The sequence below is a fragment of the Mytilus californianus genome, unplaced genomic scaffold (genome assembly GCF_021869535.1).
Source record: "Mytilus californianus isolate M0D057914Y unplaced genomic scaffold, xbMytCali1.0.p SCAF_13, whole genome shotgun sequence".
NCBI classification, from domain to species: domain Eukaryota; kingdom Metazoa; phylum Mollusca; class Bivalvia; order Mytilida; family Mytilidae; genus Mytilus; species Mytilus californianus.
This window is the reverse complement of record NW_026262615.1, coordinates 13,461,681-13,476,108: the sequence shown is the minus strand read 5'-3', so window position 1 is coordinate 13,476,108 and position 14,428 is coordinate 13,461,681. Positions and strand designations below refer to the sequence as shown.

General features: G+C 31.0%; 1 protein-coding gene across 1 annotated transcript in view; it reads right to left on the bottom strand.

Annotated features, from left to right (window-relative positions):
• The window catches only part of LOC127723870 (MAM and LDL-receptor class A domain-containing protein 1-like), a 90,093-nt gene that overhangs the window by 58,089 nt on the left and 17,576 nt on the right, over positions 1–14,428 (bottom strand). The window contains exons 4-9 of the mRNA XM_052230588.1: positions 10,230–10,316; positions 6,712–6,798; positions 4,424–4,510; positions 3,968–4,153; positions 2,906–2,980; positions 679–783 (exon numbers count right to left, since the gene is read on the bottom strand). Of these exons, the coding sequence (XP_052086548.1) occupies positions 679–783; positions 2,906–2,980; positions 3,968–4,153; positions 4,424–4,510; positions 6,712–6,798; positions 10,230–10,316 (627 nt within the window). The remainder of the gene's footprint in view (positions 1–678; positions 784–2,905; positions 2,981–3,967; positions 4,154–4,423; positions 4,511–6,711; positions 6,799–10,229; positions 10,317–14,428) is intronic.

Below are 14,428 nucleotides of genomic sequence, written 5' to 3'. Positions count from 1 at the left end.
AACGATTCCTGATAGACAAAATATTATGTGCACTTCAGATTTATGTATGTTTTTATTTCTTTATTCCCGTAACACACCAGAAATCTAACACATACTCTTATTTGATACTGGCTGAATTTGAAAATAGTCGCCGTAGATCTCATTTGTTTTTTTCTATAAAGCAATGTATGATACTTATGCACATATCATAGAATAAATGTTTTCAATATTTTATCTAAATTTTCCTTTTAAAAGTAATTGAAGTAATTAATTACATTTGCCAAGTAATTGGAAAGTAATTAATTACATTGGTAAAAAATGTCAAATGTAATGTGTAATTCAATTGAAGATTTTGTAATTGTAATTGAATGTAATTAATTACTTTCAAAAGTAATTGACCCCATGTCTGCTAGCGAAAGTCACGAAAGAATAAGTCGCTCACCAAAATTTATTGGTTTATTGTTATACTAGACTTCTCTAGAGTGAAGGGAAAAAAACCAGGAAAATTCCTCAGAATCTGGTGTCTTTGTACTAGACTATGAAAACTTAATTGTAAGTCTGAAAAATGAAAGTCAAGCTGACAATAAAAATATGTTGAAATTCTATTGAGAGACTTTTCACTCGTCAGATTTTTTGTATGAGGAACGACAAATATATTTCTAACATTGGTTTGCCATTAATGTTGTAATATCTACTCACTGTATTCTTTAATTCAAGTTGTGCTAATTGTTCTTGTGTAAGTCTGTGTGAGTCGTGGGAATCACCGTACGTCTTAGCACTTTTTTCTGGGTGAAGTCCTTGAACCTGTCAATTATAATTACATTTAATCAGGTTATCTTTCCTTTTTACGATTTTCAGTATCTTCTGAAGAATTTTCTATAGTCTTTTTATAAGGTTTACATTAATATTGTGCATCAGATGTGAAAATGAAATTGATGAGGAATGTCGCTTCTTTCTGTCTTGTGATAAAAAACTTGGAACATTCATGAACATTTTTCAATATTTTAATACTATAGAATCGAATTTTAATAACATAAATAAACTTTGATAAACTAAAAAGATTTCTGAATCCGTCAACAAGAAGTCTAATTATATGACTATAAAGTTTCTGTTTTCTCATCGACTAAAAGCAACGGAAATCCTCTTTGATAAAACATTGTATTCACCGCAGCAAAAATCGCGAGAGGTTAATAAAGATTTGGAACCGTGCCTGTGTACCTATATATAGACATTTCAAGGCAACGTCAATGACGTAGGTTAATGACGTCATGTAAATTTCTGCTTCTAGTAAATTTTATTGAATATTTCAACTTATGAAAATAAGCAACTGCAAAAGCAGATGATATATAAGGTATAAAAACAGGAAGCAGTTTTAAAAGTATCTTGAGCAAATACATTTGTATTAGAAAACTGGAGAAGGATAAAAAGTCATATAATAAAGCAATTGTCGACTTTGATTTCAGTTAATACAATGATTTATCAACCCCAGAGATATGACATTCATCCTTGGCCTTTAGCCTCGGTTAATATCATTTCTCTGGGGTTGATAAATCATTGTATCAACCTCGTCAAAAGTCAATAATTGAATAATATCAAAACAGTAAAAACTTCAAATTCTTTATATTTTATAATAAAAATATCAATTTACCGGGCTTTTTTTTTAAATCTTTTTTTTTGTTTCCATCTTCTGGTTTCTCACTTTGATGTTACATTGAATTTGTATGCTTACATCCCTAATTGGGATTGTTTTACAAAATTTATGTTAAATTGAAATTAATAGATCATGTTGGTTAATCAACAGTTAAATAAGATATTCTTATATAGAAATAAGGAGACTGATGTTGTATGTTTGCCTATGAGACAACTATCCACCAAGTTCAAATGAAGTGGATGTAAGCAATTAACAATGAGCCTTCAATAATGAAAAATCCCATACCGTATAGTCGGCTATAAAAGGCACTGACGTGAAAAATGTGAAACAATTCAATTGAAAAAACTAACACCCTAATTTATAACAAAACATTTTACGAAAAAATAATTATGACAGACATGAACCAATGACAATAACTGAACTACAAGCTCCTGACTTAGGCCAGGCACATGAAGAATGTGGCAGGGTCAATACAACATGTCTGTGAGCACTCAACCCTCCCCCTAACCTGGGACAGTGGTGTTAGTGGTGTATGAATAGATTTCGAATTTGTGCAAAAAATGCAGTTTTTCTGGTTGGAAACTTGAGACTTCGTAGGATTGGTTAATCAGATATTGAATCTTTTTTTTTCAAACATGAATACAAAGAGATTAATAGTATATAACAATGAGACAGTAACCTTACAACAGACATACCGATAGAAGGATGTATTGACGGACAAGGATAACACGTAATGCCACCTCCGCTGAGGGCGTGGGCATACAAATCAAAGAAATAATCATAAAATAGAATAAAATCAATATTCAACTTGTGCCTTTATTATTCTATATTGTTACTATGGTACTATGGAACACCCAATCTTGTTATACAATTATAGCCTTTGGATAAAGACGATATGAGGAAATATCTACCGGAAAGTAATATATTGATTAAAGACAAAGTCAGAGATCGATAAATTACTTTAGGTAGATATATCCTTGTATCAACCTCATGCATTGGCTACAATTGTTATATTATTATTGCCAATAAGCCAGAAATAGAGAACCTATTCATTTGATTAGTTGTTTTGATTGTGTTAGTTATTCTTGAAATAACAGTGCAATATCACTTTACTAAAAAAATACCTGTGCAATATCACTTTTACATGTTTTACATCTTCTGTATTCAGTCAACCTTTGAAAATATAGTTGAACCTGTGACTCTTTTTAAATGAATCAAATTAGTTAGAATATATACAATGATAATATTATCTTTTATAACTGCATAATAACTTACACGATGAGGATGTCCATTTTTCTCTATTTGCATACCTTCAAGCAGGTTAGATACAGGGTCATCTGGATCAATTTTCTGAAAGGGAAAAGATCTAATAGAAAAGTCTATTTATATAAAAATAAGAAGATGTGGAATGATTGTCAACTCTCCACGAAAGACCAAATGACACAGAAATTAACATCTATAGGTCATCATACAGCCTTCAACAATGAGCAAAGTACATACCGCATAGTCAGCTATAAAAGGCCCAGAAATGACAAATGTAAAACAATTCAAATGAGAAAACTAACGGCCTAATTTATGTATAAAATAATGAACAAAAAACAAAAATGATGTATACCAACAAACTACAACCACTGAATTTCAGGCTCCTAACTTTGGACAGGCACATTCAAAATGTGTCGGGGTTAAACATGTTAGCGGGTTCAATCCTCCCCCTAACCTGGACAGTGGTGTAACAGTACAACATAGTATCCTTTTAAGTATTATATCATTTTCTATGTTGAATATTTGTTTAAATACGTAAAAATAATTTCTTGGTCTAACCTAAACAAAATGCAAGTACAGCCTTCTTAAAAAAGACATCCACAAGTATCTTAATGTTTAAATTTATTTAAGGATATGCAATTTTGGAAATCAAAATCGTTTGATCTTATTTGGTTTTCTTATGCAGGGTTCTAACATGTGACAATTAAACTAGATATAGTAATGTTAACAGTAAGAAATTGGCAGTGGAATTACAATTAAGGGTTAACTCTTGTAAATCGTAAACCATCAGAGGTCAACAACTAGCAGCCATCATTTGGATAACCAAAAAACAAATGTGTTTCCGCTAAAATGGTCAAAACATTTGGGATGCTAGATACACAAATAATTTTTTTCCCAAATTTGTTAACTTGTTCTTAACCAGGTTATACAGTCTAAACTGTAATATTGCTTGCCCATCAATGACCCAAAAACATTTTTAGGGTAGGCACTAATAATTATCATTCGCCAGGTCAGTGAAACATTCGTTTATGCCTTTAACAAAAGAGCTGCCACACTGTGACATATTCTAAATACCTCTGGATCATCTATAGGTTGTGCTTCATTTGGTTTCCTGCATTGTTTCCTTTTTCTCTCTGCCAACAACCTTTCCCTTTGTGTTACTTTTTGCATGCCTTCTTTCATTTTCCTAGCATAAGACTTGCTGGGACTGTCAAGATGTCGTTGAGGAGTCTGTAATTTTCCAAATCTTCCTTGTCTGACCTAATAAAAAAAACCAATTTGAATGAAAACATTTATGCATAAAGGAACATACATATTTCGAGAAGAAACAAATTATTTTATTCATTGGTTCACGTAGTAAAAGTTCATTGTGGTTATGGGTCAAATACTTAAACGGTTCTGTTGGTTTTCCTGTTGCAATGCAGAGTTTCTGTGAACAATACATAGTAAAATTTATTTACTGCAAATGGTTCTAAAGTTCCAATTTCTTATCAGAATTTTAACTTATAAAACATTCCCATTTATAATTACCTCGAGCTCCCTTTCTTCTTCTACTTCATCCGGTTCCTGCAATGCTGTCTCCCTTTCTTCTTCGACATCACTGGGATTTTGTGTCTTCTATAAAAAAGAACCTTTAATGTACATTACAGCTGACATGAATTTTTTTGTTAACACAAGTTTGCTTAACCCAAAAAATCCAGTTGTTATATTAAGCTCACTACTATCACAGTAGGCATTACTCATTAAGGAGGACACTGATCATAGAGGGTGCTGTATTATTGGAGTTAGCGCCTACCCACCAATCATTTCCATTCAAAACATTAAATTCAATGGACCATAACTTTTCTTATTTTTCCACTGGTACTGTATGATCAATTCTCAGATAATGAAGAAAGGAAAAATGAAACCAATAGCATACCCACTCCAAAGGGTGGGCATAGGGGACTATCTAGAAGTTCTCCCTTTAACGACTATTGAAGGGTAGAAATAACAAGACATACATGCTCTGTAAAGTACAGGTCTACTGGTAAATAAAATACTCTAGCTTTAGAAATCATTAACAGGTTTTATAATGGCGACTGAGTGAGCATGGTGAGTATTGTTAGATAGAAAACTGAAGCTTTAGGAATCATTTACAGGTTTTATTATAATTTGCGACTGAATGAGCATGTTGAATATTGCAATAATCAATAACTCCCATTTTGATATCGCATACATAAATCTGTATGCATATTTTCCATGAAAATCGCAATACTTAAATTAATCTCGCTTCTTTTTCCATTCTTCAAAATCGCAATAATAAATGCAACAAATATTTCTGAATTTACAGTAAGTAATTCATACATCGGTTTAACCACAACACATTTTAATGTTCGTACCCTATCTTGTCGGTGGTTGTCATATTTCATATCTTTTCTTTTCATGTTTTTTGGAGAATTAGATATTAATGGATGATCGTTATTCACACTCGTTTTTGCAGACTCTAGACATTTAAAAGCTTGAGGTAGTGTATGGACACCTAGTGTCTGATTGTTGCTTGCTTGATGTCTTTGGTTATTTTTTTCTCCATTACAATTACAGAATGGTGGTCAAGTTGTCACTTAATTAACAAATTCACTAAAGAAAAATTTTAAATAATTGTTTCAATCAAACACAATTAAGAACATAATGTATGCATGATCAGATTTCAAATTATCTTCAGACATGTCATGTTAAATGTCTAGAGAAGCATGAGGGCAAAAATATACATACTTGTTTCCTGCCTACAAGCAGAAAATAATACGGTAGATGGTAGGTAGGTAAAATATTTTGTTTTTTTTAATTATTTTACATGGTCTATTATTATATGGAAATATCCTGGAATCTTAAATGTTCAAAACCGGAATTTGTTCATAAAATGTGTTAAGGTACATAGACATGAAAATTCAACATGTTAAAGATAGATAAGGTGGAAGGAAACAGAACTATATTTTTTGGCCTGATATCAATTAAGATTAGATTGATAAAACATGGTTATTAAGTCATTTGGTCTCTGGTAAAGAATTGTCTCGTCAAATCTGACTACATCTTCTTTTTTTTAAATTCTTGCATGTTCCCTAAAATATAAAACCTAATTTGTGCAAAAAGACCTTTAAATTTGTTCCACTTCAGGTCAAATTCTACTCAAATTGATATTGAAGTAAATGTACATGTTAACTACATACAAGACATTAATTACAAATAAAAGCAAAAGAGATACAAAATCAACATCAAATCTATATCTTGATACAAACATGTGTAAAGGTTTATGTCAAGTTTAAATACATGTAATTGTCCAGATAAATAATTTTTAAATTCTAACATCATGAAAGAAATAGAGACCTAGAAAATAAAATCTTTAAGATCTGATTTCAATTTGATATTAATTCAACGACATATTCATTTGCCAAATATTGATATATAAAGAAACCTGTATTTAATGAAAATATCTTATCAAAGTGAAGTCCACGAGGTAAACATGGCCGATTAATTCTAATTAAGTCTGTAATTTCCCAAATCTTCCTTGTCTGACCTATTAAAAAAACAATTTGAATGAAAACCTTTATGCATTAATGAACATACAAATTTTAAAAAGAAACAAATTATTTTATTCATTGGTTCACTTTGTAAAAGTTCATTGTGGTCATGGGTCAAAAACTTAAACGGTTATGTTGGTTTTCCTGTTGCAATGCAAAGTTTCTGTGAACAATACATAGTAAAACTAATTTACTGCAACTGGTTCTAAAGTTCCAAATTGTTATCACAATTTTAACTTATAAAACATTCCCATTTATAATTACCTCGAGCTCCTTTTCTTCTTCTACTTCATATGGTTCCTGCAATGCTGTCTCCTTTTCTCCTTCGACATCACTGGGATTTTGTGTCTCCTATAAAATAAAACCATTAATGTACATTACAGCTGACATGAATTTTTTTGTTTACACAAGTTTGCCTAACCCAAAAAATCCAGTTGTTATATTAAGCTCACTACTAAGACAGTAGCATCACTCATTAAGGAGGACACTGATCATAGAGGGTGCTGTATTATTGGAGTTAGCGCCTACCCACCAATCATTTCCATTCATAACATTAAATTCAATGGATCATAACTTTTCTTATTTTTCCACTGGTACTGTATGATCAATTCTCAGATAATGAAGAAAGGAAAAAATGAAACAAATAGCATACCCACTCCAAAGGGTGGGCACAGGACACTATCTAGAAGTTCTGACCTTACCGACTATTGAAGGGTAGAAATAACAAGACCTACATGCTCTGTAAAGTACAGGTCTACTGTTAGATAAAATACTCTAGCTTGAGAAATCATTAACAGATTTTATAATGGCGACTGAGTGAGCATGGTGAGTATTGTTAGATAGAAAACTGTAGCTTTAGGAATCATTAACGTTCGTGTCCTATCTTGTGGTGGTTGTCATATTTCATATCTTTTCTTTTCATGTTATTTGGAGAATTAGATATTAATGGATGATCGTTATTCATACTTGTTTTTGCAGACTCTAGACATTTAAAAGCTTGAAGTATTGTATGGACAGCTAGTGTCTGATTGTTGCTTGCTTGATGTCTTTGGTTATTTTTTTCTCCATTACAATTACAGAATGGTGGTCAAGTTGTCATTTAATTAACAAATTCACTAAAGAAAAAATTTAAATAATTGTTTCAATCAAATACAATTAAGAACATTATGTATGCATGATCAGATTTCAAATTATCTTCAGACATGTCATGTTAAATGTTTAGAGAAGCATGAGGGCAAAAATATACATACTTGTTTCCTGCCTACAAGCAGAAAATAATACGGTAGGATGGTAGGTACAGTTGGGTGCAGACCAAGCATTACATAAAGTAAACGCAAGTTAACGCCGCGTGCACATATTTCGTTAGTTAACTTCAATTTTCCCGTTTACTAGTAAACGCGTGTTTACTATAATTACGTTAACGCGGTCAAAAAGGAAATTTCTAATGTCTACCCGAGTAAACGGGCGTTTACTATGTGTCCGTTTAGTCAGTAGTAAACGGGCGTTTACTTCAGATTTCACAAGTTTATTTGTACGTACACTTAAAAGTAAACGGGCGTCTACTACAGATTTCACAAGTGTATTTCTACGTGCACTTGAAAGTAAACGCGCGTTTACTTTTCGCGTTAACTGATTGTTTAAATTAAGAAATAAACTTCGTGTTCATTTGTACATTTATTTTTAATTAAAACGACTTGTATCTTAATATTTTATGTACAAGTGTTTCAAACCAGAACAATTCAAAAACACTTTTAATTCGAAATATTAACTTTTATTAATTACAAAAAATCAGTTCAAATAATTTTCCCGAGAAGCAGATTTTCTATATTTTCTTTTCAAAAGTTACATGTACAAATATCGAGGCAAATAGAAAGGTTATCCAACACATCGGAAAAATATTTGTATATGATGGGATATAAACATCATGGTTTGCGTTGCTTCGTTCCCCATTTTTAACAGTCTCTTCCTAAATATAACTCTATGCATTTAATACATGGATTTTAAATCGTAATTCAGCTTGTTTGCCTTGGATTTATATGATTTAAGATTCTGTTTTGCCAAATGTTCGATCGAAAATTGTACAGTGTATATGTCATGTATATAGGGATATTGATCAGGTGTTGTATAAGTATGTACATTTGTACCATCTCGTCAATTTAGACAGACTTATCCATAACGATTATAAATGATATCTGGGACGTCCGAAAAATATACTCGTTCTGAACATGAAAAACAAATATTTGCCCCTGCCATGGACGTTAGGCTACAAACGAAATCAATCAACCGCCATAATATATTAACAGTACACTTTTCCAAGAAGAGAACTTCTCATACTTTGGATACATGTCAACTCGTACTTGTCATATTTCATATCTTTTCTTTTCATGTTATTTTGAGAATTAGATATTAATGGATGATCGTTATTCACACTCGTTTTTGCAGACTCTAGACATTTAAAAGCTTGAGGTAGTGTATGGACACCTAGTGTCTGATTATTGCTTGCTTGATGTCTTTGGTTATTTTTTTCTCCATTACAATTACAGAATGGTGGTCAAGTTGTCACTTAATTAACAAATTCACTAAAGAAAAATTTTAATTAATTGTTTCAATCAAACACAATTAAGAACATAATGTATGCATGATCAGATTTCAAATTATCTTCAGACATGTCATGTTAAATGTCTAGAGAAGCATGAGGGCAAAAATATACATACTTGTTTCCTGCCTACAAGCAGAAAATAATACGGTAGGATGGAAGGTAGGTAAAATATTTTGTTTTTTTTAATTATTTTACATGGTCTATTATTATATGGAAATATCCTGGAATCTTAAATGTTCAAAACCAGAATTTGTTCATAAAATGTGTTAAGGTACATAGACATGAAAATTCAACATGTTAAAGATAGATAAGGTGGAAGGAAACAGAACTATATTTTTTGACCTGATATCAATTAAGATTAGATTGATAAAACATGGTTATTAAGTCATTTGGTCTCTGGTAAAGAATTGTCTCGTCATATCTGACTACATCTTCTTTTTTTTAAATTCTTGCATGTTCCCTAAAATATAAAACCTAATTTGTGCAAAAAGACCTTTAAATTTGTTCCACTTTAGGTCAAATTCTACTCAAATTGATATTGAAGTAAATGTACATGTTAACTACATACAAGACATTAATTACAAATAAAAGCAAAAGAGAGACAAAATCAACATCAAATCTATATCTTGATACAAACATGTGTAAAGGTTTATGTCAAGTTTAAATACATGTAATTGTCCAGATAAATAATTTTTAAATTCTAACATCATAAAAGAAATAGAGACCTAGAAAATAAAATCTTTAAGATCTGATTTCAATTTGATATTAATTCAACGACATATTCATTTGCCAAATATTGATATATAAAGAAACCTGTATTTAATGAAAATATCTTATCAAAGTGAAGTCCACGAGGTAAACATGGCCGATTAATTCTAATTAAGTCTGTAATTTCCAAAATCTTCCTTGTCTGACCTATTAAAAAAACAATTTGAATGAAAACCTTTATGCATTAATGAACATACAAATTTTAAAAAGAAACAAATTATTTTATTCATTGGTTCACTTTGTAAAAGTTCATTGTGGTCATGGGTCAAAAACTTAAACGGTTATGTTGGTTTTCCTGTTGCAATGCAAGGTTTCTGTGAACAATACATAGTAAAACTAATTTACTGCAACTGGTTCTAAAGTTCCAAATTGTTATCACAATTTTAACTTATAAAACATTCCCATTTATAATTACCTCGAGCTCCTTTTCTTCTTCTACTTCATATGGTTCCTGCAATGCTGTCTCCTTTTCTCCTTCGACATCACTGGGATTTTGTGTCTCCTATAAAATAAAACCATTAATGTACATTACAGCTGACATGAATTTTTTTGTTTACACAAGTTTGCCTAACCCAAAAAATCCAGTTGTTATATTAAGCTCACTACTAAGACAGTAGCATCACTCATTAAGGAGGACACTGATCATAGAGGGTGCTGTATTATTGGAGTTAGCGCCTACCCACCAATCATTTCCATTCATAACATTAAATTCAATGGATCATAACTTTTCTTATTTTTCCACTGGTACTGTATGATCAATTCTCAGATAATGAAGAAAGGAAAAAATGAAAAAATAGCATACCCACTCCAAAGGGTGGGCACAGGACACTATCTAGAAGTTCTGACCTTACCGACTATTGAAGGGTAGAAATAACAAGACCTACATGCTCTGTAAAGTACAGGTCTACTGTTAGATAAAATACTCTAGCTTGAGAAATCATTAACAGGTTTTATAATGGCGACTGAGTGAGCATGGTGAGTATTGTTAGATAGAAAACTGTAGCTTTAGGAATCATTAACGTTCGTGTCCTATCTTGTGGTGGTTGTCATATTTCATATCTTTTCTTTTCATGTTATTTGGAGAATTAGATATTAATGGATAATCGTTATTCATACTTGTTTTTGCAGACTCTAGACAATTAAAAGCTTGAAGTATTGTATGGACAGCTAGTGTCTGATTGTTGCTTGCTTGATGTCTTTGGTTATTTTTTTCTCCATTACAATTACAGAATGGTGGTCAAGTTGTCACTTAATTAACAAATTCACTAAAGAAAAAATTTAAATAATTGTTTCAATCAAATACAATTAAGAACATTATGTATGCATGATCAGATTTCAAATTATCTTCAGACATGTCATGTTAAATGTTTAGAGAAGCATGAGGGCAAAAATATACAAACTTGTTTCCTGCCTACAAGCAGAAAATAATACGGTAGGATGGTAGGTACATGTAGGTAAAATATTTTGTTTTTTTTTAATTATTTTACATGGACTATTATTATATGGAAATATTCTGGAATCTTAAATGTTCAAAACTAAAATTGTCCATAAAATGTGTTCAGGTACATAGGCATGAAAATTAAACATGTTAAAGATAGATAAGGAGGAAGGAAACAGAACTATAGTTTTTTGGCCTGATATCAATTAAGATTAGATTGATAAAACATGGTTCTTAAATCATTTAGTCTCTGGTAAAGAATTGTCTTGTCATGTCTGACTACATCTTCTTTTTTTTAAATTCTTGCATGTTCCTTAAAATATAAAACCGAATTTGTGCAAAAAGACCTTTAAATTTGTTCCACTACAGGTCAAATTCTACTCAAATTGATATTGAAGTAAATGTACATGTTAACTACATACAAGACATTAATTACAAATAAAAGCAAAAGAGAGACAAAATCAACATCAAATCTATATCTTGATACAAACAAGTGTAAAGGTTTATGTCAAGTTTAAATACATGTAATTGTCCAGATAAATAATTTTTAAATTCTAACATCATGAAAGAAATAGAGACCTAGAAAATAAAATCTTTAAGAACTGATTTCAATTTGATATTAATTCAACGAGTTTTATAAAAAGACCATAAATCCACTTATTCATGGTATGGTATCAATATTTCTGACCTGACACTACGTACTTTTTATTGCTTAATTCTTTAGAATTTAATATGAAAGGTTTCGGGTTCTTTCGGGAATAATCCAAGGTAAACCCTCATTAGAGGCCGACCTTCATATATTTATTTTATATCTAGTATAGTAGATAGATGTGTGTCTGTTTCATAACAGTTTTTTTTCAAATTTACTACACGTGCATATAGGTCTACGTTGTAGCTAGTCTTTCTACAGACTAAAGAAACTGACCAAGTAGATCAGCACCTTTGGTTAATTATTCATATATATAATGAAAAGACTTATTGTCTTTATTCTCGTAATCTAATATATCATAAATCTACACGAGATCTAATAGAGATAGTAGTTATCAGTGCTATACTGTTGAATTCACACTAGACTGTCGTGTATGTTTTAACACCTATTTGATAATATACAAATGTCTCCATGTTTAACAATTGAAGAGGTTTGTGTAGATACCATGTCGGGTCTATGCATGAATATAACAGGAACCATTCTGTTTTCCCTTGTATGTGATCTCTTGAAATAAATCGGCATTACGTCTTTTTACATCTGTTTCACAGTATAATGATTTTATACTAAAGCCTCCCGTGGTGGAGTATTGTGAATGAATGTCTTCGGCTTAATGATTAATTATCATGTTGCCAATATTCTTATTGTTTTTTAAACCAATATCTGGTTTGGATTTAGATAGTTTTTTTTTTATTTATTTTTTTGGCAATTGGATCTTTCCGAATTATATACCAAATTTTGTTAATACCGTGTTAAGATATTCAAGATATTTCTGCCACTTGTTTTCTAATATTTGGTGGTTTCTTTCGAAGATGCTGTCTGCATCTTAACTAACTTAGCCTTATTGTTTTGTTAGGGAGAAATCTGCAAGACATTTACACTTTAGACCTTATTTATACGATTATCTTATAAGTACATGTTGCTATTGTTTCTAAGAATTCACGTACCTTCAGAAGGAATGAAAACAATGTACTATTTCAAATAGTTGTTCACTTTGTTCACCTTCTTCATTAAATATATTAAATCCATCAATTCTCATTCTTTAGTGGAATTTAATATTATTTTCGTAGGATATTTCTCTGTTTTATATCTATAATTATGGTTAAATATAGCAATATCAGATATTTCCAGGGAGGTAACTCTGCCCATTGAAACGCCAACGATCTGTTGCTAGTATAATAGTATAACTTTTGTTGTTCATTGACAATCATATATATTTGTTATTAGTTTCCATGTAACCTTCAACGGCTTGATATAATAATTATTATCGACATTAGTTGCTTAACGTCCTGTTGCCAATATTTCATGTATGTTTAGGACTGTGATATAGTGTTGACAGGTACGATAATTCTTAGCATCAATAGCAACATGTACTTATAAGATAAACGTATAAATACGGTCTAAAGTGTAAATGCCTTGTGGATTTCTCCCTAACAAATACAGTTAGGCTGAGTTAGCATAGATGCAGACAGCAACTTCAAAAGAAACCAAATATTAGAAAACAAGTGGCAGAAATATCTTGAATATCTTAACACGGTAATAACAAAATTTGGTATATAATTCGGAAAGATCCGATTGCCAAAAAAAAAACGAAAAAAACTATAAAAAAAAACTATCTAAATCCAAACCAGATATTGGTTTAAAAAACAATAAGAATATTGGCAACATGATAATTAATCATTAAGCCGAAGACATTAATTCACAATACCCCACCACGCGAGGCTTTAGTATACAATCATTATACTGTGAAACAGATGTAAAAAGACGTGATGCCGATTTATTTCAAGAGATCACGTACAAGGGAAAACACAATGGTTCCTGTTATATTCATGCATAGACCCGACATGGTATCTACACAAACCTCTTCAATTGTTAAACATTGAGACATTTGTATATTATCAAATAGGTGTTAAAACATACACGACAGTCTAGTGTGAATTCAACAGTATAGCACTGATAACTACTAACTATTAGATCTCGTGTAGATTTATGATATATTAGATTACGAGAATAAAGACAATAAGTCTTTTCATTATATATATGAATAATTAACCAAAGGTGCTGATCTACTTGGTCAGTTTCTTTAGTCTGTAAAAAGACTAGCTACAACGTAGACCTATATGCACGTGTAGTTAATAAATTAAATAAAAAAACTGTTATGAAACAGACACACATCTATCTATGATACTAGATACGAAATAAATAGCTAAAGGTCGGCCTCTGATGAGGGTTTACCTGGGAATACTCCCGAAAGAACCCGAAACATTGCTTATTAAATTCTATAGAATTAAGCAATAAAAAGTACGTAGTGTCAGGTCAGAAATATTGATACCATACCATGAATAAGTGGGTTTATGGTCTTTTTATAAAACAATTTGATACGATGAATATTTCACTAGTTGTGATCTCACCCGTTGAATCAGGTTCTATTTAATTATAGAATTTTTGATCCTTATTTATGCTATGGTAC